General features: G+C 35.7%; 2 protein-coding genes across 2 annotated transcripts; both read left to right on the forward strand.

Moving 5' to 3' along the window:
* Positions 1-19186: 19186 nt before the first annotated feature.
* On the forward strand, positions 19187-19876 carry LOC117568293 (V-type proton ATPase 16 kDa proteolipid subunit c-like). Its single transcript, XM_034248813.2, has one exon. The coding sequence runs from the start codon at positions 19339-19341 to the stop codon at positions 19822-19824; it is 486 nt and encodes a 161-aa protein (XP_034104704.1). The 5' UTR covers positions 19187-19338; the 3' UTR covers positions 19825-19876.
* Positions 19877-21581: 1705 nt separating this feature from the next.
* Positions 21582-22199, forward strand: LOC117568558 (V-type proton ATPase 16 kDa proteolipid subunit c-like). Its single transcript, XM_034249286.2, has one exon. It carries the CDS (start codon positions 21699-21701, stop codon positions 22173-22175), a length of 477 nt encoding a protein of 158 aa, XP_034105177.1. The 5' UTR covers positions 21582-21698; the 3' UTR covers positions 22176-22199.
* Positions 22200-27871: the final 5672 nt, after the last annotated feature.

The following is a 27871-nucleotide window of genomic DNA, read 5'->3' on the forward strand; positions in this document are numbered from 1 at the left end:
ATGGGCAACGTTGCGTATGCGTAATTAATGCCCTGTGGCTCTTGATAAACACGGATGTGCCACACACACACACACACACACAAACGCACACCACACACGCAGTCAGCTCTCAGCACTCACCTCTTATCTGCTATCACCGCATCCCCTTTTTAGCATATTTGCTTTACCGTTGCCTTTGGTCAAGATTTCATGCATTCAGTCATCCATTGTGGTGTTATTGTTGTTTGGTTGTTTCCTTGCTTGTTTGTTTGTTTGTGTGTTTGTTTATCTGTTTGCAGAGTAAAAGAGTGAGACAGAGCGAAACAGAGAGAGAGATGTGTGTTTCATTTAGCTCCTTGAAGACTTGAGAATTGGCTTTGGAGCAACATTTTGCTTAATATGTATGTGCACGCGTCTGCAAAGTTTTGTAACTTTATTTAAATTATCATCTTTGGGAGTTTGTTCGGTTTGTTCTGTTTGTTTTCTCTAGCTCGCAGGCTAGAAAACTAATTTGAGCTATGCGCAAAATGCCACGGCAAACCAGGCCATGAGGAGGAAGGAAAACGAAGGAAGAAAGCTGACAAGTCAATTTCATTTCGAATGAATGCAAAAGGCCTAAAACACTCGTGCTTAGTTCATCCAGAGGAACTTTTGCACAAACTTTCGAGTAATTGAATGAAAAACTGATTTTAAATATACATTTTATAAGCGAATCATTTTCCCAAGCACAAAATGCTAGCGAACTTTGACTGCATTAGGGGATGCGATCCCCTCTCTATATACGAAGTATTACAGACAATTGCATATTACGATATTGACATTTCAATTGTCTCTCATTATTGTCGCAACCTTTGGGGAACCTTATTTAAATTACGTGGAGGAAAATAAAACGAAACGGAAAGGAAAGGAAAACAATGAGTGGAAAAAGACAACACACGCATGCAATGAAAAGGAAAATTTGCATAATAATAGCAATTGCACACGCTTCAGGTATTAAACACTCCACTCGACCCATCCCCTGACCGTAACCGTCCCCGTCCCCTCCCCCGCTCCTGCCCCTTACGTCTGCTGCTCCTGCCTCAACTCAATTTGCCTCAACATGAAAATGAGCAGAAAAAAAATATACAAAAAAATACAAGAGAATGGGAAAAAGAGACAAAAGCAAAATAAAAAAATAATACAACAAAAAGAACAAAATGTATAGAATCCAATTTTCACTTAATTTTCATCGCAGCGTTGCTTTCTTGGAATTTTTGCCCCCGCTGTTCGCTCTCCCAATTTGATGTTGGGTCCTATTGCTACCAACGTTACGCTGCAGCTGGAAAAGTAGTCGAAATTTGGCTGGCAGCAATTTTCATTTGGTTTGTTATTTTGTCTCTCGGAAAGTATCAATTTGTGTATCATTAAAATAATTTGATTTCCACTCGCACATTCGACCCGACCTCCGACCTCCAACCCCTGAACCTGAACCTCAAGCTGAACGTGAAATCGAGCACGAACCTTAGCAGACTTCAACATCCTTCGATTCGAAATCTGCTCAAAACTCCTCGGGCTCTAATTATGCCCGAAACCGAAACGAAACCGAAATGAAACGAGAGGAATCGCGTGCAAAAGTAACCTAATTAAGCATCGCCGTCGGCTTTTGCCATAAATTCACATATTAAATTTCATTCCTTAACATCAATTCCTTGCAATATTGTCAGGCAAATTGCCTTAAGGTCTAGAGTGCCTTAAAATAGGTACATTTTCAATAGCAATATTACGTAATCTTTTCAGCTAGTTGATGCGAGTTTAAAATAGAAATGAATTTCGTTGCGAAGGTTGTGGAAGAGAATCGAAAGTTTACTGCACTATTTTATTTATCTCATGATTGACTCAAATTTAATTTATTATAGTTTAACTTAAATGTGAAATATATTACGCTTTTTATATAGTTTAAATATTATTCTAAGCTCTGACTATTTTTAATTGACCTTAATCAAGATATGAATAAACAAATATGTATTTAAATCGGATAATCTTAAACTAATCATTCATATAATTTTTTATTAAATATTAGTTGGCAACAAGACAAACTTAAGCTTATATTTATAATCTTATACTTATATTTCATATAATTTTTTTATAACTAATCAGTTGGCAACAAGACAAGCTAACACTTATATTTTAAACAACAAATAAATACAAAAATATAATGAAATATATTCTACCAAATATTCATTTAAATTGAATTTATGTATATATATTTTATCCATCACATAAAACTCTTTGAATAATATCTTTGTGTGTAACATAACTCTTCACTATTCTCAGATACCCCAACTTAGCTGGCAGAGTATAGCGTGTTAACACACATTTCGCTTGTGGAATACCATTAATCAATTGGCTCTAAAGCTTGCTCGTAAGCAGAACAAAATATAACCATCACAAATCAGCGATTTCGCGACGGAATGGCATCTGAGAGAATCGTGAATTGTGAATGAGGGGCGAGTGAGGGAAACATTCGAGGGAATGGGGAATGGAATGCGACAAATGTGAATGCGAATGCGACTAGGACAGCTGACGGGCAGAGCAGGCAGAATGTCCTTGCCGCTAACAACTTGTCGGCATTGAGGCGTTCATTAAAGCAATCAACCACTCAATATGCCCCCCGGCTGCCATATCCTTATGCTTCTTATGCTCCATCTGCTGCTCTTTTCCAGCTGCCAGCGACAAGCGGAAAGAAATTTCAGCTGTTTCTCAAATGCCGCAGCATTGCCGCTTCCGCTTCCGAATGCATTTGCTGGCATTTTGTGCGTCGTCGCATAAAACGCTTCCTTCTTCCTCCGAGCGATTGCGATTGCGGACAATCGTTTTTCTTCGTCTCTTCCAACTGTCCGCAGCATAGATAAGACGCACAGAACACATTCTATGTATACATACACTGTGTAGGTGCTTAGAAAGTCAGAATGAATAATTGATTTTAAATATAAAAATTATTATATCGAAAAATATTATCTACACATAAAGAGAAAAAATATAATACATATCTTTTAAAATGTTCAACATTAAACAATTTTGAATTCAAGGTTGAAATGTGATTGAATCATGTTGTCGCTATTTTATATTCCTTCTAAGATTAAGAAAATATTATTAAAGACAACTTGCTTCAAAAACTTTTCAATATGAACATCTTTAAAAAAGATATATATTTTTGTAAATAATTTGATATCAGATTTGCTAGCCTTGAACCTTTGTTAAGTACTTTTCCTTAGTATAGAATATCGAATTCATTTATTTTGTCCTTAATATACGATGGATATATTACATATTACCTGTCTGGGGGCTTATCATAATGGGTTTATTAAATAAAAAATTGTTAAGAAGTTTCACTTTAGCTTTACATATTCTACTATTAATTGAATCATCTGTGAAATTCAAAACCAGTTCTATTTCTTAAAAAAGCTGATCATAATCATAATCATCAGCACTTCGCTTATGCTAAATTGTTTACAGCAGACTAACGTAAGATAGCCATCTGCGATTAGAAGCTTTCGTCTAATAAGATCAATGGAACTAGCTAAAGTGCTGACCATTCTGCAGATTGTTTGTCACAATGAGAAAACTTAATACATTAGAGTTTATTTGTGTTTTATGTTGTGCTTTAAATACCATTCTATTGAGTTGTAGTTGGAGATGTTGTGAGAGTGAACTGCCACAATATTGGAGCTCATTACATTAGCTTTCAAAATCGGAGACTATAACGCGGCCAAAGAGAGTGTTGAGAAATAACATTAACGCACACACATGGCAAACAATCAGAGGAGAATGGGCGAGGGAGGAAGACCGAAAAGAATTTTGTATGAAAGACAAACAAAACGGAAAAAAAGAAGAATAAATTTATGCACACTCGGCGATGGCGACCGAAAATCAACAAGATGGCGTAACAGAGTGAGAGAGCAAAAGAGAAAGAGAACTCGGGTAGGGGGCTGCCAACTTGGTAACAAAACTAAAGCAGGAGGCATGAGAAAGATATTGACAGTAAGTTGACAGTTCATCAGTGCGGCCAGTTAGTAGTACAACGAGCAGAGTACTCATCGTGGTAGACTCGTACATCGCCGCGACATTATGTCTGACTGACATGACGTGACGTGACGTGACGCGTTGTAATATGGCGACGTATGGCTTAATGTGACCACGACGAATATCAACATCAACTCATAAACAAGTGGGTGGGCAGGTCAAAGTACACACATACATGCACTGAGAGAAATGATATGATAAGAAACGAGAACTTGAATCTAAGAATGTTTTAGTAAAGTTTCGATCAACGCAGCAAATCTAGACTTAAAACACATTACAACATTTTTAATTTTTATAATTGTTGCTTATTATTCATTTATATTGAATATAATGTATTTTAATTTATTTATTATTGCTAAATTAGAATTAAAGTTAGAAGATTTCTACAAAAAAGAGTTTTTTAATACATTTTGTCTTAAATACTTTTAAAGTATTAGGATATTTAAACTGTAGTTTAGTCAAATAGTTTATTTTATAACATGACTTGACCCACATTATTTTTTACGAGATTTCTGGTCACAATGCTTATCGATTCTTGAGCAAAATTTAAATGTGTTATATATAAAGAATTATTTCTAAATTGCAGTTAACAAAATTGCACAAAATTTGAAAATGTATATTTTTTCAACTCAGTTATAGATTGTCCTTTTTCTGTCTGTGTATTTAGTTTAGTGTATGGAAATTGATTGTTGCAAAGAGACGACCGAGACGGATTTGGAGGTGGAGATGAAGACGGCAGGCGCATTGACATGGGTTTTGGGCAAGCAAACAAAACGAAAACCAAAGCTAAACTCGAAACCAGACCTAACCAGACCACACCAGAGTCGAGTCGAGTCGAGTCGAGCTGAGCAAACCCTGGGCAATGGGCAATGGGCAATGGGCAATGACGTGACAGCAGCCCATTTACTGGCGACAGGTTGGTCATTTGGGTTATGTGGTGCGTAGGAAATTAACCTCGCTTCGGGTTATACCACATGCATGCATACATCGCATACATTATTATTATCATTATTATTATTATTATCATCATCATTATAAAGTTCACTTTACAGCGATTATAACGATGATCTTACCACGGACTTAATCATCTGCTATTCCTGGCAGGCAATTCGACAATTCCAGCAACTTTGACAGTTCTGTTACACCTACCAAAAAGAAGAAAAAAAAAGAAACTAAAAATAAAATAAATAAGGAAGCGACTGAAATGACTAAAGAGGAAGGAAAACAGGAGAGGCAAAAAGAAAAAAAACGAACCAACGAATGAACGAAAAAAAAGTTGCCTTCACTTGTGCCTCAAGTGCAGAAGGACATCAGGACAGCAGGAATTGTGGTAAGCCAAGGAGGAAAAGAAATTGGCGGCGGATGGGGCAGGCGGGGAGGTAAAAAAAGAAAATACAAGTAAATATCCTGAGCGAACACAATTCAATTTAACTTTCTTCATTTCTTTGCCGTGCTGTGTTATTTTTATTTATGTAAAGGCACAGTCTCTCGCTATCTCAGTCTCTCTTTCGCACATGCTCTGTCTCTTTCGCTGTGTGTGTGATACGATATTATGGCAATTTCCATTGGAGTCAGTCCCTTTCAAAATTAAAATGTTTCTTATGCACGAGAGATTTCTGATGGGCAAACGGTATAAAAGGTAACGGCCTGGAAGTTACCGAGAATGTACGAAACACGATAATAACTGGAGCCGTTCTCCCTCTCTCCCTCTTCTCCTTCTCTATAGGTCTCCCTCTACATCTCACATTTTACTTTTTTTGTTGGGTGGCAAAAGCGTATGTAGACTGAGTGAGTATATAATGGCATTTTTATAAAATGTGTTGAAAACTCATGTCTATGCATGTTGACTACAAATAACAGTACTGCTAGTATAAATACATAGCATGCCATATTCCAGTATATAGAGCCCAATATATGGGACTTGTTTTGCTTGTTAACTGATTTGCCTTCACCAAAAACCACATTTCGTTTCGTTTGTCGTTCCAATTAATTACTAATAGCAACATTATCTGACATTTATATTGGCTTCTGGCATGTACACACATACGTATATATGTATTTAGTAGGCTGGCTCGTGTTTCTTCCCCTGCATTCCCCCCTATGTTGATTTTCTATTCAAATTGTATACATTTTACCATATTTCAGTGGAAATTCAACGCTCCATAATATACATTTTCAAAGCTATGTTTACTGATGTTTTGCTTAATTTCGATTACTTTTCGTTTATTCTGAATTCCATTTATTTACTTTTATCAAGGCATAAACAAAACTGTAAGAGACCAAATATTTGTTATAAATTGTAATATCAATTACCCATATATTCAAATTTATTTGTTTTCATTTATACTAAGCTTATGAATTCTAGTATTTTTGTGAAATTTCATATAGGTTTTGTTATTAATATATGATTTGCTTGTTGAAGGCTATTTTTTCTAAATTTGCATTAAATAAATGAAACTGTTTTATATATATGTATATGAGGTAAAATTTTACGAATTTCCGATCCTAATTGAGTTCCATTCGTCCCTTCCTACAAGCAATATCTTATTCTGGTTCATTCCTCTAAAAGATACTTCGTTGCTAGGACTTCTGATCCAAATTGTGTTTCATTCCTTCATTCCTAGTTTTCTCCTTATTTTGTTCCATTCCGCTGTGTCAAATATAAAGTCTAGTCACTTAAATTTAGTTGTTGATCATGTTCCATTCCAGTGGCGCATAAATCAATCTAACAGCAACATGTTCGTACATGTTTTGCGAGCATATGCTAGTGTGAAGTGCTCCCAAATGATTGTTCGGTTGCGATTGTCTGATAATATGCCACCTTCGCAATTGGATATAGGGGAAGGGGAGCAGGCGGAGGAGAAGGAAACCGAAACCTAAAACCCAAAAACACGAAATGAATAACAAGACGTAAAACTTTAAGCAAATCCCAACATGTCCAAGTTGTAGCACAAGAATAAATATATCGCCAAGTTAAGGCAACGCAACGAATTGAGTCAAAAGAGAAGCAAAACGAACAATAGACACACACACACACACTCGCACACACACACACATACGTAACATACACAGCGAAAACGAGATGGAGGTGAGAGAGTAAACAAGAAGAACAAGAGTAAAACGTCTCATTTGATTCGCATGCAGGCGAAGCCCATAAATCTAACCTAAACTAGCGCTCAGTGAGTACGAATCGATGTGAGGAGAAGAATGGGGAGAAGCGGAGAATGCGAGAGAGTGAAGAACAAGAACATGAAATCACATTCGCAAAAATAATTAATATTTATTACCCGAGAATGAAGTATTATCAAATTGCATAATTGCTGTGTTTCTCATTCGACACGACAGAATGGTCGACTGGTCGACTGCCCGACTAAACTGGAGCTGAACCTGAAACTGGCTGAAGCGGCAGCGGGAGCTGGAGCTGGAGCGGGAGCGGCTGACCAAGCCACCCGCGCCCTTTTGTGGGGCGCCTTTACAAACGAAACCTGGGACCTATAAAGTGTGTACAATATATATTACTCCAAGTTGGAGCTTGAAGCTTGCAACTTGCGCGTAAATTGCTACTCTTGAGCCAAGCCAAGCCAAGCCAAGTCTGGAACGGGACGGTCCGACAAACTTTTTGATATATGAATTAAGTTTTCTTCGGCCTCACAGCGAATGTGGGTATGTGTGTGTGTGTGCTGTTGAGACATTTTGGATTTACGTTGTAATTACAGAATTTTGGATTTTCGTCTTTTATGTGTGTGTGTGTGTGTGTGAGTGCTCAGAGTGCAGTGAGCCCCAAGTTCCGGCCACCGCCAAGCAACCGTCCCTGTGCCTGAACTCTGCTGTGCTGTGCTGTGGTCGTGTCCATTTCGCTGGGTCGCTTGAAGGTTATTTATTATGACATGTTATTTAGGTTTCATTTCAAAAACTTGATTGGACACTTTAGACTGGCGGGGCAGAAGCACAAGCACAAACACAAGACCAGAGCCAGGACAAGGACCAGGCCCAAACGGAGGCTCTATGCTTCCACGTCTTTCACTCTTCTTTCATTCTTTTTTGCTACTCTCTCTCGCTTTGGTTCTTGGCGGAAACATTGCGTGCGCTTGTGTTATTCTGCAAAAGGTTACAAGTCGCCACAATGGGTGTGAGTGTGAGTGTGATTGTTGCTGTTGCTGTTGTTGTTGTTGTTGTGTGTGTGCCTGGGTGTGAATGTGAATTTCGTAGCGAGTTCAAGTGGACACACACGCAAACAACAACAAAACAACAACAATGAGAATACACCCAAGTCCAAGTCATGGGGTCAACAGTTGAATACAAACGGAAAGGCTGCGTGAAAAAGTTCTGTAATCCTTTGTTATCGTCGCCAGCTCATATAATTCGCTAATACCTTCGGCTCGATTGCATTTACAATCCGTTACCAGGGCCCTATTAACGCCCCGAAACTGTCCTTGCTAAAGAGCTTAGATAGCCTCTGGCCTCTGGCTATGCACACAACATACAAAAGCCCATAAATCAAGCCTTAAAGAGCCGCACATTTGCTTCAAAATGTTCGCAATAATTCTTTACATGCTAATTTTGCTAAGCCGCCCCCCAAACTCTTTTCATATAATCTTTTTCTAATATCAAAATACCCAATATAGTTTTTTTGAAATCAAATTTTGACTTTAAGAACTTATGGTAAGAATTCTAGATACATATATTTTAATATTTCCCAATCTATTCTTTTTCTATTTCAAAACATATAAAATTTGCAACTAATACTAAATGGATAATCACTTATATTCATTCAGAAGCTACTGTTAAGTGTTTCTTAAAATAATATAATAAATAACATAATATAATAATCAGTTGTATTCATACTACTTTTAAATGCTTTCTTAATATTTGTAAATATTGTTTTCCTTTATATTATTTTATACATAATATTATATCTAAGTCTTTTAAAATACTTCAGCACTTATTACCATAATTTTTTTTTATATATTCCAATCATTTGTATCTTATAATTTGTATTCAACATATTTAGTTCAATTAAAACCCCAATTCATTTTTATTTTATATTATTCCAACAATTTTTAGATTTATTAAATAAATTAAGTCTGCAACTGATACTTAAACCTAATGAGTCTGATATGTATATCCGCCTTCGACTCTATTAAAAATACATTTAATCATTATTTCAGCAAATTAGTGCGCTTCTTTCTAAGCATTTCTTTCGACATTTAATTGCTATTTTTTTTACGTTTACAAATTGGCTTTATTAGCATTGTATCAAATATCATTTTCAGCGCTTTAATGGAGCATTCGATATACTCTGTATGTATAACCTTAAGCTTGAACTTTATGCTCAGATTATTTCTTTACATTTTTTTCTGTATTTTTCTCGCTCTCTCTCTATGTTGAATGATTGTTGAAAATCGCTTGAAGGGGGCATCATTAAATTCTTGATGATGTGCATGAATTGCAGCTTCTCATACACACAGAGCACAGCACAGCATAGAGGAAAAGTTGAATGTAAATGTGGATTCATTTAAATAATTAAACCATGATTTGAGCATAAACTGATCCTAACAGCATGCGAGTTAATAGCACTCGAATTATAACAACTTGACAACGTTAGAAAGACCTTAAAAGATTGAAAATGACAAGATACAGCAAAGAGTGAGAGTGAGAAGAAGAGGGAGAAGCATGGAAGAGAGAAGAAGAACAGAGCGTGTGAGGAGGAGGAGGAGGAGGAGGAGAAAATAATTAAAACGAACGAAATTAATTTGTTCCACTTGAGCCACCCGCCTAACAATGATATGAGGTTTTAGTTTTACTTTATGCTGATTGTTCGTCCACCTCACATCACATCACATCACAGCAAAGACGTCTACGTTTGCGTCTGGGCCAACACACAAACACACACACATAGTCTACACACGGTCTAAACGTCTTGGCCATGACACATAACTTATGGCCAAAATGGTTGAGAATTCAACATGAAAAGAACATTTGGTAGAAAATTAAAAGACTTTTGTCAGCACAGTCAAAATGAAACACCATGTTCAAGAGCACTTGGTCTTGGCTTCAAAACGAATTTCAAATGCTCTATAGATAATAGTATTACATTTTATTTGATGGTTTTTATTTATTTCTCTTTAAGTTGCCTTCTAAACATGAAATTCATTTTAGAACTTTAAAAAAGAAAAAATTGAAATAAGTTTTTCAAACAATTATAATTAAAATAATTTTGAAGAAAATTTGATTATTTTAAAAGTATCTAGCTTAAAATAATTATGAGTGTCTAGTATAAAAACTGAATTTATTTTAAATGAAATGACAATAAGTTCTTCGAAGCGAATATAATTTTTTGTATTACTAAGTATTTTGTTTATAAAAGTTTTTAAATTAAAATAAGTTTATAGAAGTCTATATATCAATTTTTGTATTACTATATACACTATATTTGATACAAATTTTGTAGAAATTGTTAAATTTTTTTTAAATTTTTCTAAAAAAAAAACGTTTTTTATTATATTTTTGACATATTCCAGTATGAAAACTGAAGACGTTGCAAAGACAATAATAAAAATATAGTACCCGCAACTTGGATATAATTACGGCTAATTTATCTAATATGTGTTCCGTCGGTCAGCGGTGCGGGCAGTTACCATGACACGGCATTAAATGTAAAACCGAATTACGAAAAAAAAGTAGAAAAACAACTCACACACACACACACACATAGAGAGAGGAAACACACAAAAAACAGCAAAACGGCGCAACGTTTGGTGGCAGCAACCGGAGGCAAGTCGTGAGTTTGAGACGCTGCTTTATTTCGACGGCTTATCGCCAACAAATGTGCAACAATAACTCAGCTAGTATTTATGTGTGGACTCTATCTTCCTCACCCTCAACAGCTTTTCCTCTCTTTCTCTTTCTCTCTCTTTTGCTATCTCCAGCAAGGTGCAGACGACGTCGGCGAGTTCAGAGTTCACCCTAATCAATGTCAACAACTTCACGCTTCGCTGTTCGAGTTATGTTGACAAGCCGTGCGATAAGGACATTTCTCCTTCTCGTTTTCGTTCTCGTTCTTGTTCTCCCTCAACCTCGTATCTCTTCTTCTTCTTTTTTCTCTCCCTCATTTCACCTGTGGTCACCTGAGTCCCATGCTGAGTGCCACCTGTGCTCCGCATTGCGTTTGACCAAAGCCCCTAATCCTCTGCAGCTCATAAAGTAGCTGAGTTATGTGCTTAGTTGTCTTTCCCAAAACCAGACTCCCAGCTATGGATATTACCTATTACCTGGCACACTCAAAAAAAAGCAAAAAGACTGATGGAAATTTTAAAGTTTATCAAGCGGGAGACTAAAAAGAAATTGCACGTGTCTCAGACAAGACGGAACAACATATTTCAATTAAAATAATTTTTTTTTTAGAAGAAGAAAACTTCAAATTAAGTTTATTAATTTCAAATTTAAATATATAACATCCCTGCAGTTCTGGAGGTGTCGATTGCCCTGGGTAAGTGCTTACCTCGCCGATCACTACATGGGTACTTACTAGATTAACCCTATAGTAATCGAACGTCGAACCACCTAGTTAATAAATATATGCGCATTAAAGCATAAGTACAAAATAACGGCAAGCATCGCTTTTGTTTTTGTTATTTTGAGGAAAAAGTATACACAAGTTTAAAGAGAAAACTTCGATTATGCTTTACATCGCTGTTTGTTTACGCGTCTTTGTTTAATTTTGTGCTACTCTTTTACTCAAACGCAGCTGTGTTTCCTAGATGATGAAATTATTGCAAGCATTTGAGTTGAGAAGTGCAAAGCGGATCCGCGATCAATTATTAGGTGAGTTACTTAAAAAATAATTTATGTATGCATTATATGTTTAATGTGTAAAATATTAAATAAACAGATAATAAAAGAATATCAAGCAGTTAGTATAATGCATAGTTCTACAGTGGGAAGCGACAATGTGCCTAAAGAAGAGGAAGTGGAAATTCTGACAGAAAATCTACGTTATGGAAGTAATGACAGGGGAATGCGGCCTAAAAAAGAAGACAATTTCTTTGGTGTTATGATCGGTGAGTATTTTAAAAGATAATTATTTAAAAATCATTATCCACTTTAATCTATTAAGACTTTTTAATCCTTTATTTCCAGATTCAATAACTGAGGACCAGTTGAGAAAGGCCTTGCAGCTCCAAAAAAAAAAAAAAAAACGATATTTTAAAACTCAAGTTGCCTTAAAGTAATAAAAGTATCCGACTTATTAAAATAAAGAAAAATTCAAATTAAATAAAAACTGTAATTGTAATTGTAAATTTTTTTTTAAATTTATAATGGCCGACCCTTCCATGGGGTCCGATGTAAGCACTTATTTTACTGACCCTTCAATGGGGTCCCATGTAAGCACTTATTTTACCGGCCGTTCTATGGGGTCCCATGTAAGCACTTATTTTACCGGTCGTTCCATGGGGTCTAATGTAAGCACTTATTTTACTGACCCTAATATGTTGCACTATTTCACTAGTTCGTGGTAATCGAGGCGGTGGCGATTGACCCTATTTGCGGACATTTCATACAAAAACGGAAATTAAGAAACGCATGGCTAGACGCCACTTTGTAAGTAGTGAGTGGCTCCTGGTAAGCGCTTATTTCACCAGCAACGAACTAGCGCTCAGAACTGCAGGGATATTACAATTCAAAAATGAAATTGTTTGGGAGGAATTATATTGATTAAAATAATAAAATAAATTGAAGTTTATGAATTTCAAATTGAAATATTTGATTTAGACACAATATACATGTGTATATAATTTTCTTTGTTAAGCGTATTTTGCTGCATTCAATTTATAGAAATAAAAAAAAAAAATTAACCAATGTTTAATGTCATTAATATAATATTTAAAAATATACATAAAAACAAAATACTAATAGTATAAACACCAAATATTTATACAAATTTGATTTTTTAGCAGGTGACTTTTTTAAGTATTTATTTGTAAAATAAAAATATACATTAAAGTATTTTTATTTTTTTAAGCATGCTATTTATTTGCATTAATAAAATTTAAATAACATATACCAAATGCTCTACTAATTTCAATTCTATTTTAAAATATAATTTAAATACTATTTTTAAATTAAATTTTCATAAGTTTAATATTTTAAATTTTATACTCCATTATATTTTATTCATAAAATTACACATCTTTGCTTATTAGATGAAATGTTTTCTCCCTAAATCTTTCAGTTTAATCAGATCCATTTTCTAATGCAATTTTTAATAGTTTAACATTTGAATTTTATACTCAATTGTTTTAAATTTATTAAAGTATACTTGAGTATTCGTTGCTTATTAAATGGAATATTATCTTACTAAATCTTTCACTTCATTCAGCCCCATTTGAATTGCTATTAGTTTTAATCGCATATTATTAATTCATAATATATGACTAATGTGTTCTTGGCTTTATTTTTAGATACGCCTGATTCAATCATTGCATAATTCTCAGCATTTCCAGTCAATTTGCCGCGAAATAAACATTTCAAGCCAAGTCATGGCCTAACAGCAGGAGTCATCTCAAAATGTGTACCAAATGTCCGACCCTGTCTGAGAGACCAAAGCATATGTATGTGTATGCGTATACATGTGTATGTGTGTGTGTTTGTGTGTGTGTGTAAGTATGGAAACAAATCCAGTTTCATTAATCTAATGCATTTTTAAGACGTCCATTAGGCCGAAATTGTTCTAATATACGGGCTGTATAAATTACTTAATGCTGGACTGTGAAAAATATACGAAAAATAAAAACAAAAACAAAAACGCAATCGTCAGCAGAAAACGAAGACGAAGAAGAGGGCAACAAAAAAAAAAAAAAAAAAAAATCCGACGAGTTGGAAATTAAAGTGCGATATATACAGAAATGGAATGACTGACTGAATGAAATGGCATCGCATAAAAATGCGAGAAAATTGCTACGCCCAAAAATTAAAAGGGAAAACCCAAAACGAAGAAATGATAGAAACGACCACGACGACGACGTCGACGATGGCGAGGACAGTTAAAAGCAGAGCAAATATCAAACTGCGACCAGGAGCAGGACCCCGTTGGCTTGGAGGTCTAATAGACAATAAGAGAATAAATACGATAAAAAGGGAATATATATACGGGAGAGCATTTTGTTGGACAGACGGACGGACGCAGAGAAATCATGAATAGATTTCTGCTTCTGCCGGTTGGTTTGTGTGTCAGTAATGCGTCGTCAAACTGTAAAAGACCGTAAAAAAACAACAGCAGCAAGCAGGGGCCATAAAAAATGAGTAGTCTTCAAAGAAGAAGAAGAAGAAGCAGCAGCAACGGCAGCACCACAAATGAGTGAACGAAGCGAGGCGAGTAAATCATTTTACAATGGGAGCCAGAAGTTGTAGAGCCCACGGGCCTAAGGCCTATTGGATGGGTCTTTGCGTTTTTGGAGCTGTCAGCGGGTTTATGGCTTTTCATGAAGGACAATCAAGTAATAGCCGACGGTTTTACGATGACACAAAACTACATAATAAAAGATATATCAACGCGTTCTCCTCTCCACTTCTACAAAGCTCTCCAACTCCAAAACGCTCTGTCTCTGATCTGATATCAACAAGCAGCGTGTTACGCCCCCACAGAAAGCAAAAAAAAAAAACTAAATGTACTAGCTAAATCGTTAGATTTGGCACGCCAATGTATGCGATGCATGTTGGCAATCATTCTTCGGCCTAACAATTTTCAATTTCTCCACACCGCAACCTGCCTGCCCCTAGCTGTCCGTCCCCTCCCTCTCTGCCTCCGTCTCTGTCTCTTTCTCTCAACTACCAAATGTATGCGTGACACGCAAGCTACTCAACTCGAACTCCAGCTGTGGCGGCGATGGCGCGAAATTACTGTCACCTGAGTGGCCAAACAGTCTGTCAACTTGTCCCAGCAGCGACAACCCTGTTTGCCTGCTCTGGCAACCCTACCCCATAGCCTGTGGCAAATCGGGTTTTTATAGCACCTCTTGGCCATAGTGACAAGTGCAAGCAAGTCAATGCTTTAACAAAAAAAATATTCCTCATTCACTTTTCTGCTACTTTGACTTAATCAGATCTAAAGACAAACACAACCTGACAATCCTTTTATAAACTGTTTTTGTTTCCAGGGTATATATACTATATACGCTGCTGCTGTTGCTGCTGGCAGAGCAGGGCTTTAATGTTTTTGATTTCATTCCAGGATTTTGCCTCCTCTTGATTGACAGTAATGGCATTTTCGCGACTCGTCGAGCGGAAAATGCTGAAAAGCTGCGCGCTGACACGACAACGCGAGTCAATAATAAAAATTGCATGTTGAGAGCACATTTGGGAATCCCAAGCTTACACACACACACACAATACCACACTCACACACACACACACAGAGTGAGTCGACAGTTGACACCCTGAAAAGAGCGAGAGGGAGAGAGAGAGAGAAGAGAAAGCGTAAATGAAAACCCTTTTGGCCGCATTTTCCAGTTAATTTATTTTTGGTTAATTTCCTTCGTTTGTTATTTTACTGCCTCCACTTGGTTGGTACAACCCATACCCAAAGAAAACCCCCCGAGCGATTCCCTTACAGAACCCAGAACCCATAGCATATCCCACAGAGAGAGAAAGAGACCCCCCACACCAGCATTTATTGCACTTTGACAGGAACGAGGAACGCACTGAGCCAGTTTACGAAGCGAAAAAGGTTAATGGAAGCATATGAAGACGACGACGAATTATGCAGGTCAAGGAGCTCCCGCTGCCTTCGGCTTTATGTCCATAAGGACAAAGCAGAGGTTAAGTCAAGCAAAGAGCTTAGAAACTTTAAATTATTCAAGCGCTTAAATCAAAGACAGATATTGTAACTTTATGCCATAGATTTAATTAATCAGTACCGTGGGTCGGAATAAACAATACAACGAAATAAACTGACATTTTCTTAAAATATTGAATGCCTTAAACTCAATAAGGTTGTACTCAAAATACTAAAAAAAAAAAAATACTATTTTGACAATACTAAAACTTGTTGACAATTTGTCGAAACAAAAGAAAAGAATGATTACCTAAAATAAAAAAAAATGTTTAATATCAAAAACTAATAATAAATTACGGCTCGGATTGCCTTACTTAAGGAAACCTTGATACCGAGCGCATTAATAAAGTAGATTCTAAAAAATGTATGAATTTTCCGTTTGATTATGTTTTACTAACAAACATTTATATACTACTACTAAATATGTTTATATAAATTAAACGAATTTACAGAATATTTTTAATAAATAAACTAATTTTTAATTACAAAATAAGTTAGAAGCAATAACATATTTAAATACTCTAGAATAAAAAGATATAATTTACTAATGCAATATATAACATATTATTTTCGCATTTTAGCAAAAATATTCTTTCACTTTCTTGAATTTTCAATAAAATTTCAAATTTATGTGCTTCTTGGAAAAGAAAGTACAATAAATTAATGCACAAATCTGATATTATTAAAAAATGTTAATAAAGATGTAAAAACGAATATTTTAATATACATTATAAAAAAAAAATTATTATTATTTTGTTGAAATAACAATTACAATTCCTTCTTGCAATGAGATGCGCATCAGCAACTAAAAATTAAAAAAATGAAAACATAATTATTATAGATTCTTAAACTTTTTAAGATAGATTCAAAGTAAAATAAAATATACTGCAATACTAAAGCTGAATATATGTGTTGTATTCAAGACATTTATAGGCTATTTATGCGAAAAGCATAAGCAGTAAAAAACAATTGGATGTATGAGGAAATATGTGCTTTACAATTCAGTAGGATAGTTCCATTAGTTGGATTAATTCCACAGCCAACTACTTTATGTTAACAGCTTTTTGAGCTGCATTTAAAGAGCAGCATTCCGAGCAGCGAGTGCAAAATAAATAAATAGTAAAACTTATGGCAGCGACTGTAAAGTGCAATAAAAAAAAACGCCAAAGGAAAGGCAAACATCGTGCACTGGTTTGCTGGATAGGCTGAGATAGCCAAGAAAATAGCTTATATAGTATAGTACATGTATAAAGATGGGAGACGATGCTCGTCGAGTCGAGTATACTTATATATATATTAGCAATAATTTGAAGCATCAATTTTTTATTGCTGCTCGCAATCATTTAATCATCTCGAGTCATCAGTTGTCCTCTCTTTATCGCTGGGTGTCGAGTGAGAAGTGAAGAGGAGATGAGAGGAGAGACGGGAATGAGACGAGTTTCATGGCGAATTTTGCCAGGCGTTGCCTTTGGTCGCGCCATCAGGCCATTTGACACATGTGTCAGTTGCAAGAAGCGTTTCGTGCAACGCGACAGAGAGACAGAGAGAGAGAGAGAGAAAGAGACGACAGAGAGCCTTCGGTTGACAGCTGTCAGTGTCAGTTTACATAATTTATAGATTTCAACGCATAAAAAAGTCATAAAATTTACAATGTTGCCTTCAACAAAAACACATTTCTGCGCCTGAAGCGAGAACTGTGACTTCGTCTCCAGCTCTCAGCTCTCAACTCGCAGCTACTCTTCATTCTCATCCCCTTCCACGCTCTATGGCCCATAGACGATTCTTTTGATGCCTTATTTTTATGAGCGAAGACATCAATTTTCGCACAACTACAACAACAACTAGATACACACACATTCGCATTTATATATAGTACTATATATATATGTATGTTTGTATTGTAGTACAGAGACGTATTTCTCTTTCAATTCGTTCAATTTCTGGCCATTGGAAATGCTTTTGATTTATTTGTATTTATGTGATTCTTTTCTCATATTCAGCTTCAGCGATAAATCCTCGCACTCAACAAAATACATAAACGATTTATAGTTGCACAATCGCAACAACAACAACAGTAACAACAACAATAAGAACAGTAACAATATCTAGCAACAACAATAGCATCAGCTAGAACAGTAGCTGTAGCTGTGCTTGCTTTGCTTTGCTTTGCTGGCTGCCAGGAGCAAGTTTTCCTGTTATACCAAATCCCAGTGCAACATAAATCTTTTATGGGAATATGTATCTTGGCACCAAAATGCGGCACAGCAACTAAGTGAGCCAGGCACAAACTCTGCGAGGGCTGTTCAAAACGTTTCGTAAGTAATTTCTAAGAAATAATAATTAATAGCAACTCTTGATGAAACTTATATATCTTAAATATATTATAATATTATATTTTAATTCATGTAATGTTGTATTTTGAATGCCTTTATTTGTTTATGAATTTGTCTTGTATTTAATAACATATATTCAAAATATTTGTATCCATAGTAATGCAAAAAGTGTATTAGTATGTTAATGCGCATTTATTATATTTTTATTGTTCTTACATACTTTATATGACTTACTTATTATTATGTAATAATATATAATTTTTTTGTAATTTCACCAAATTAAAATTTTATAAAGTGAACACGACAAGAAAATTTGCCTCCGTTTGAATTGTAATTGTAATAAAATTGCATTCTTAAAAACAAATTTTATATTATATTCTATATTATATTATTATATATAATTTTGTAACAATCTATAATAATGTAATAACATTTGGCAACTTTTGGTAATTTTATGAAATTGATGTAACAAAACTCAAAATTTATAAATATATAAACTATTAAACATAAGAACAATTCGGGGAGATTAAAATAACAACGCTTTGTCTGCGTTTGAATTATAATTGTTCAACTACAAGCTACTCGAAAATCAGTTAATTTAATTGTAACCTCTAAACTCAAATGTAAATTTAAATATTAATTTATATTAGCTGGCAAATTAACTTTTCTAGTTTGCTCGTCATGAAATTTCATCATGACTTATTCAAGGTACAAACAATTGAAATTAAAATGCATAAATATCGATTTATATCGATGTATTAAAAAGGGTATTAACTTCGTCTGATTTGCTTATCAAAAATTTAACACTTTTCAAGTCCGGAATAGCTGTCCATTTTCCATTTTTCAATAGCTTCGAATTACGTACGTATATCGATATTTCATCACAAGCAAAAAGCAATGAAAGCGCACTTTTCAAATACATCTGCCAAAAAGCATAACTAAAAACATCAACTCTGGCCAGTTTTAACTATTCATAACGACACAAACTGTGAGTTGGCAAATCAATTTGACGAGTCAGTTCCCAACTGAAATCAACTTAGTCGACAAACAAACGTCGAAGGATTGAGAGTATTTTGTTTTTGTTTGGTGTGAATTTGGAAAACGTTTGTCAGTTCTTCCCCATCGTAAGCGATGAGCAGTGAACCAGGAGCCGAAAACGAGGATGATAAACCGCCGTATGCCTTCTTCTTTGGCGGAATGGGAGCTGCCTCAGCCATCATCTTCTCATCATTAGGCGCCTCTTATGGCACCGCGAAATCGGGCACAGGAATCGCTGCGATGGCTGTAATGCGACCCGAATTGATTATGAAGTCCATCATACCCGTGGTGATGGCTGGCATTATAGCCATCTATGGATTGGTTGTCTCTGTGCTAATTGCCGGCTCCTTATCGCCGAGTTATACCATTCGAAAGGGTTACATTCATCTGGCCGCTGGACTGTCGGTGGGATTCGCTGGACTGTCTGCGGGATTTGCGATTGGCATTGTGGGAGATGCCGGAGTGAGGGGCACAGCACAGCAACCGCGTCTATTTGTGGGTATGATTCTGATCTTGATCTTTGCTGAGGTCCTGGGTCTGTACGGTCTCATTGTGGCCATCTACTTGTATACGAAGTAATCATGTTGATTGCTCCTTCAGTGTGTGTTTCATTAAATAGTCATGATACCAATGTGTGAGTGTGTGTGTTTATGTATTGAACAGGAAAGGAAGAGGAAGTGAGGAACGTAGGAAAGTCACTTAAAAGTATCGAGGAAAATTCATCTAGCTTATGGCGCAAACGGACCGAAAGCTATAAATTCCCAGGCGCAACAAATCTGTGGCACCTTGTGCCAACTTAACAATCACATCAGTTGCGTGCTTTCATTTCTCTCCCTCCCCCCCTCCATCCAACGAGATCCCTTTAAACAGAAGCGAACGAAAGTAATAAAACTCTGCGCTTCCCCTTGGCTGCCTCTTTGTGCTCCACCCACGCAAAATATTCAAAATGCAAAACATTTCTCGAGCTCAAATAAAAATGTCATGAAGCTGCTATATCAGAGCACGCGGCGTGTGCAGGGATTGAGCAGTTGTTGTTGTTGTCAAATGAAGACAGACCTCCCCTCACCCCTCGACATCCCTTTGAACTGCTCCCAGCGGTGGCAAATTTCCATTTTCCATTTTCGTGTTGTGTGTGTGTGTGTGTGTGTGTGCGAGGAGGAAAATGTCGCCAGCTAAACCGCTCTGCGCATTTTGCTGGCTCAACCGCAGCCTAGGGTTCATATTTTCCAATTTGTTTAATTGAAACAAGTGCGAAAAAGTAAAGAAAATGTTCAAATAAAACCGCAACTTCGATTTTCAATAATCAAAATTCGCTTTGCGGTTTTTGTTTACTCTTTCGGCACTTCGAGGTTAACACGCCAAAAACAACAACAACAGCAACAACATTGCAAAAACCCGAAAGCTGCAAAACCGAAAAACCGCCAACATTGCGACAAGGGACAGGGGCCATAAATTTGCACATTTTTGCTGGATAGCCGGAAAATTTAACGGCACATAAAGATAAACCTCGTTAGCAGCAACAAAGCAAAACAGCAACAAGACCTAAGCCAGCTTTAAGCCTTGTCAAAGACCAACAGATACCCTGTAAGCTAGGATATACCAATAAGTTTTTTAAGCGAGGCAGTCAAAGTTTTTACAATCGAAAGTTATTCATCGCTTACTATCGATAATATTAAATTTAGTTTAGGAATGCCATCTACAAATATTAAAGTAAAAGTTAATAATTTATCTTTATTTTGCAACAAAAAAAAAAAAAAAAATCATATAATATACATTTAAGCGTTAGCTCATGCGTTCGTTAAAACTTAGAAACTATCGATAGCTCGCAAAGGAATTATTGCTTTGGTAATTCATTCAACAATTTATATATAGGATAAATTACTCAACTATCTTTCTATCTAATCTTCACTTTAACATGAAATTAAATAGTTTTTTACAATTGCCTAAAATCTATCTATTAATTATAGTTTATTTTATAAAAATAAAGTATCGTAATAAATACTATCGATAATTCTAAACGAAATTTATGATAAGACAATTCATTAAGTAGTTTTTTTTAAAAGAATATATTTATCCGCTCTTCAGTTTTAATATATCTAGTTTTGCTCTTCACTCATCATACCCCACTTGCCGCATTTTATTGTTTACAGGGTATACGAGTGCATACAGATGCTATTAACGGTATTTGCTATCTAGCATGGGTAAATACTTATATCAGCCGTCGCATAAATATTAGAATTATCATAAAAAATTGGAAACCCCATATGGAAATTAGTTGCACTCGATTGGCTGCAAACTTCGCGCTACGTCCGAAGTAACGAAAAACTCTACCCAAATTTCGTTGATCTCAGCATTCCTAATTCCGTCTAGATTTAAATAACTATTAAGCAAAATAAAAAATTTCAAAAATATTCTCATTATTTGCTTGGAATTCGTAAAGAACTTTGTGGGAAATGTCGAGCACACACGATGAAAAGAGTCCCCAACATGCTGTTTTCGTTGGTGGACTTGGAGCAGCAGCCGCCATAATATTCTCATGCCTGGGAGCATCTTACGGCACTGCGGTGTCCGGTGTTGGCATTGCCAGCATGGCCATCAGCAAGCCGGAGTTGATTATGAAATCCATTATTCCTGTGGTCATGTCGGGCATTATTGCTATCTATGGCCTGGTTGTGGCTGTCCTCATATCGGGATCTATCGGCCATAATTATACCGTTCAGAAGTCATATATTCATCTTGGCGCTGGCCTTTCGGTGGGCTTAGCTGGCTTGTCGGCTGGTGTTGCCATTGGCATCGTGGGAGATGCCGGAGTACGGGGAACAGCTCAGCAGCCGCGTCTCTATGTGGGCATGATTCTGATCTTGATCTTTGCCGAAGTGCTGGGTCTATATGGGCTGATAGTAGCTATCTATTTGTATGCCAAGATTTAGATATGTATTAAAATATTTTATTTACTTCAACATTGACTCACTATATTGATTCATTTCCTATGCAACTTTTTGCCTGCTTCTTTCCCCATGTTTTTTGTTTCATTGCAAGCATTCCATTGGAGCGCTTTCAATATTAACATTTCCTTCCGCTGTTAATTTGGTTTTAAACTGAAGCAGTTAAGAATCTTTTTTCTCTTTTATACTCATTGAATCACTTTGTTGTAAGGATGTTTAACAAGCATTCTCAATCTTTACTAATTTTGTTTTATTCCTTTACTTGCTCGATGTTTTCCTAGTTTTTGCTGTTCCATTGCCAGCATTTCATCTTAGAGCTAACATTTAAAAGGAACATTTTCAATGTCAGCGCTACTCAGCGCAATCTCCAATCCCTTTTCTATCTATTTCAAACACCTGCAGTTCCATTCTTAACATTCCTTCACACTGTTAGCTCAAAATGTTTGCAAGTTTAGCAAATTATGGCATTAACAGTCAATTCATTTACCGTTCCATTAGTAGCATTATCAAAAAACATTTTCAATGCCATCGTTTTCTTGCTCATTCAATTTCATCTTAAGCTAAAGCAGTTAAAATACTTCCCTTCACGTTTATACCCTTTGAAATGCCTTGCTGTTTCATTCTTAGCATTCCATCGCAGCGTTAACTTGACATGTAAAGATGTTTGGCAAATTAATTAACATTTGAAGCCTCGTTTGTGCTTTTCCAGGTATTTAGGCATCGATGGGCCAACCTTATTGTTAATCGCATTCTGCATTTTAGGTCTATTTAATTTGATAAATGAGCCGGCAGCCATTAACATCATCAATACGAATGGCCATAATCGCACTTAATGCTAAACAGTCGAAGGGAGGGAGAGAAGTTGCCATGCGAATTGCTTGTTTATACAATTCCTCAAGTTGATGGCTGTCAGGCAGCTGTATTTGAGATTATATATATATAACATACATACATACATATATATGTACATATGCACCTGGGATTCTGGAATTGTGGGGTGGATATGGAATAGGTCTCAACAGTCGGCGCGTGTGTCATTTTTGGCAAAACTCAATGGCAATTGGCATTAGCGTTGAGTGTGTTTGCATAATAAATTCGATAACATAAAATATCGATTCGATTTAACCACAAATCTTGTGGGTGAGAGGATGAGAGTATTGAATGCTGGGGTGTGGAGAGAATGTTGAGGGTGACGGTTGCTGGGTGGCTGTTGACACAGAAAGTAATAAACGAAATTTGCAATTTACTTTTGGATTCGAGGATTTATGTTTCACCTTCCTGCAGATAATTGTTTTCACTTCCTTTGCCACTCGAATGAACTTTTAATGCTGAAATAACAGTAAAATGCGTGTGGACGAGAGTTTAGCCACCATCACCACCACCATCACCGCCACCACCACCACCATCGACATCAGCATTGCCTGCCCCTCCCTCGCATTCCCACGTTCTTCTTCTTTCCCTCCTCTCGTTGCTTTCCGATCTATATTGTATTCTGGTCGGAGCGTTAAGCACAAACGGAAGCAGTTGAATTTGCAAAATGTTTTACCCCCCTGCTACCCTTCTTCCTTCTTCTTGGCATCCCTTCAATTCCCTCCACAGTTGGCAGTCGGCACTCACAGGCTGACAAAGTGCTTAGCGAAATGGGTTTATTAAGAGCAAACATTTTATTCAAATGCCCAAAATAAATACATGCTTATGTATTTATGCATTTTAACGACGCCTCTTTAGCTCGCCGACAGTGAAGGATTAAGAAGCAAAAGTTAACGAGCGACTGCCTTGATAATAAATTTAATATAATTATAAGAACATAACATAAACTTATTGAAAATTAATTGTTTTTTTATTATAATACATTTTTAGTAAATAATACTGTAACTTAATTATTTAAATATGTTATTTTATTGTTTACAGAATAATCCACATGTTTCTTCATTTTTTAAGACACCATTTTGCATTTTTAAGAAAGAAGCAGCAGTGAACGATATGCTGCCTTGATTTTAAATTTAATATACTTTTAAGAACATGTTAGATATCAAACTAATGATACTGTCATTATATACTTAATTTTATTTTTGAAGTAAACGCTGTATTAATATTATTTAAGTATACATTTCTAAACACGATTAATTTATAAAAATATATTTAAAATGTACATGTTAGGAGTTAATTCTCTAATATCATTTTTTTTTATCGTGCATACACATTAATAATTTGGGTTAATTTTATATAAATATTATAGTATTTAAATGTTATTAGAATTTTAATATTATTTTTTTTTCTTTTTTACTTTACTTTGTCTTTGGCAAACTTTATATGTTAATATACATTTATAATTACAAAGTTTATCTATAATTTAATCTATTAAAGTATCACTAGTTAAATTGTGCTGTAATTCCTTTAGAAGTTAAATTTCTTTTGCACAGGAAAAAACGCTAACTTAGTACAAAGCTTTGTTGCTTTGGCTAACAATCTGGTATATTTCGCACTATATTTTGCATATTATACTTGGGTATATTTTAATATTTTTTCGGTATAATAAAATTGTTTCTTTTAATAATAATTCATATATTGATCATATTGTGTTACTTTTACACTTTTTTATAATATTTACTTCATTTGGCTATAAACCACTTAAATGATTACATTTCTTATTAATACCGATTTCTTAGAAATCAATTTTCTAATTTAATTACATGTTTCAATTTTCCTTTGTAATTTTAGTTTCCTTAACATTTTTATTGAATCATATTTGTTCTCCATATTTCTTGGAAGTCCGTTCCGCATCTCTGAAGAAGAAAAAGAAGGAACAAAGTCCCAGGAGAGTATTGTTGTAAGGCCCCGACCCGAAATGTATTCGATAGCCCGTTTAAAACGTGCCTCATTCGTAATTGGCGAAATGTTGTTGGCCGCATCGATTGAGGCAGCAGTCACAAAAGGCCAAAAAATATTTGACTTTTATTTTGAATGTGGCCAGCTAGCAGACGAGTTGCCCCTCCACTTAGAAATCAGTCAGTTAGTCAGTCAGTCATTCAGTCAGTTAGTCAGTCACAGTCGTGGCTGCTGTCTGGTTCTCTTTTGGCCAATCATTGAAGCGAGCATTTGTCGATGTCTGAAAGCCATCATAATCATCAATGTCATATGATTTTTGGGTTTAGTTCATTTTGTACTTAATTTCATTTTCTGTATTTTCTGCGGCTGGGATAACCAATGACCTGGAAACAATTTATACTCGTCTATTCTATGCTATGTGTGTGTGTGTGTGTGTGTGTGTATGTGTGTGTGTGTTTGTGAGTATGTTTGTGTGGGTGCTTTGACAGGCTGTGCGACAAGGACATTTATTTCTTGCTGATTTCATTCGATTGCCACCCCCTCAGAATCGCCGTTGCTGTCGACTGTCCTCAATAAATGCGAAATAAACACTAAATGTGTAGTTGCTTACCTACCACACCACACCACACCCCTCCCCCTCTCCCTCTCCATACTGCCTTGCAACATCGCCTCGAGAAGCTCCCAACAACCACCGCACTTCCCTTTTCCTTTGGCATTTTCTTTTTTCTGCTGATTTGAAGCTTTTCCTGTTGGCAACACCTCTGAGAGTCGCCTGACTTTTGTCCTTGCCTTTGGCATGTTTGTCCTTTGGTTGCCCCTCCCCACCCGCCTTCTCGTCCTTCACCGTTCTACCCCCACTCACTCATTTGCCTCCTCGACTTTTGCCTGAGCAATGAATTATCCTTATGCGAGGGTTGCCAGTTGTCGATTTGTATCAAAACTTTTGTCATAATTTGAAAATTTCCTTTTTCCCAACTTTTAAAGTTACCTTAACTTTAGCTACAATCTTTAACTGTCTTACAGAGCTGTGTGTTCAGCATTCGGTTTTATTTTTGTATAGTATACACTTTTATTTATGTATGCATATTTAGTTTATATGTCTGAAAAGTTTCTTGCCTTCCTTTCATAAACAGTTTATCTTGATTGCAATCTTCTTGCGGAAAAAGAATACAAAATGCCAAGGCTATAAGCAATATTTTTAGTTTTCAACCAACATTTAGGGCTTTCGTTTCTTTTGTACGTAATTTTTAATTTGATTTCTTAAGAAATCCAATAATGCAAGTTCTAAATCAATCTTAGTGTTTTGGATTAAATAACCTATGTGTTTTTATATACTTCATTGATTTACATTTATCAATATTTGGAATTTTTAAGAATTATTTATTTACAATTCATATAAAATAAAATATGTATGATTTTTAAAATATATAATTGAATTAAGTTAAATTAAATCTTAATTTTATTTTGAATAATGTATAAAATATTTATTAAATTTATGAAAGTCTTTTCAATATATTTTTTCCATACATTGTTTTTCTTTAAACGACATTAATATTATTTTTTTTAATATCACAATCTAAATAAACATATTAATCTTGTTATATTTTTATGAAAGTTGTAGAAATTATTTCATATAAAAGTTAGGAACAAATTTATTATTTTCTAGTTTATTTATTAAACAGATTTTTTAACTATCAAACAAAGAAAATTAAATTGATGAACTTTGAGGGTTTAATCTTTCCAAAAAGTACTGCAAAGTAATACATCAAAAGACATTCAGAAAATATGGTAACAATAGAAAGTTCTGATCTCTTTGTTCATCATTAAACTTGCGACTTACTTATTGAATTAGCAACCCTCGCAATATGCGGGCTTTCTATAAATATGTCAATTAGTCGAGTCGACGCGAGTGTCCTTTGAGCTCTGAGTTATGTGTTGTACCACAAAGGGAATCGAGTAAATTGATTCCAATTTGAGTCGATGGTAAAATTGTTCTATGCTCTATATAAATTATTCATTTTGTCTTTTCACAAATTCGTTTTTAGTCAACGCTTTTTTGTCGATTGTGTCGACTGTGTCGAGTGTCGACTATCTATCTATGTTACTTGTCTAGTGTCTAGTGTCTGGTGTCTAGTGTTGTATAATGACGAACTGAAATTACATTGTCGGAATTATTATGACTTCAATACGGTTTCAATTTCCTCATTTTCGACGGCTGCCAGGTCAATGCACAGAGTTGCGAAATGGCGGAAAAAGCGTCGAGCTCAGCAAAAAAAAAAATGAAAAGGAGAACAGAAAGCGAGCAAGCGATCCCCTAGAGTTAACTACAATTGTGTGATAGTCTCTTGTGGGAGAGGAGGTGGGTGGCAATCCCTCAACAAAATGTCAGAATTGTCTGACTGTCTGTCAGTCAACGAGTCAGTCACTCAGTCAGTCAGTGCATCAATCTACGAAAGAATTTTGCACAAAATCAAATTTATTTGCCAACCACACCGAAATTATGACGATAAAGAGAAATGGAATGAGCGTTCACTGATGGACGGAATGGAAGGGAATGACGGCATGATGGCAAAGGAATGGAATAGAAGGAATGAAGAGAACACGAGTCGAGGACAAGCGGAACGATTGGAAACACATGTGCGTTTTATTGCATTCGCAGAAATATGCGTTCCAATTGGATGGTATTACTTCTAGTATGTACAGTTCGGTGTCCCCTTCCTCCCCCGTTCCTTTGCGCACCACACTGTGCCACACCCATAACTATTAACGTTGTCAACGCCTTCTTTTGGGGGAGTGCGAGTGGGAGATGGAAAAGAGGAGGAAAGGGAAAGGGCATTGTCTGCTGGGCGCTG

Source organism: Drosophila albomicans, chromosome 3, assembly GCF_009650485.2.
Source record: "Drosophila albomicans strain 15112-1751.03 chromosome 3, ASM965048v2, whole genome shotgun sequence".
Taxonomy (NCBI): Eukaryota; Metazoa; Arthropoda; class Insecta; order Diptera; family Drosophilidae; genus Drosophila; species Drosophila albomicans.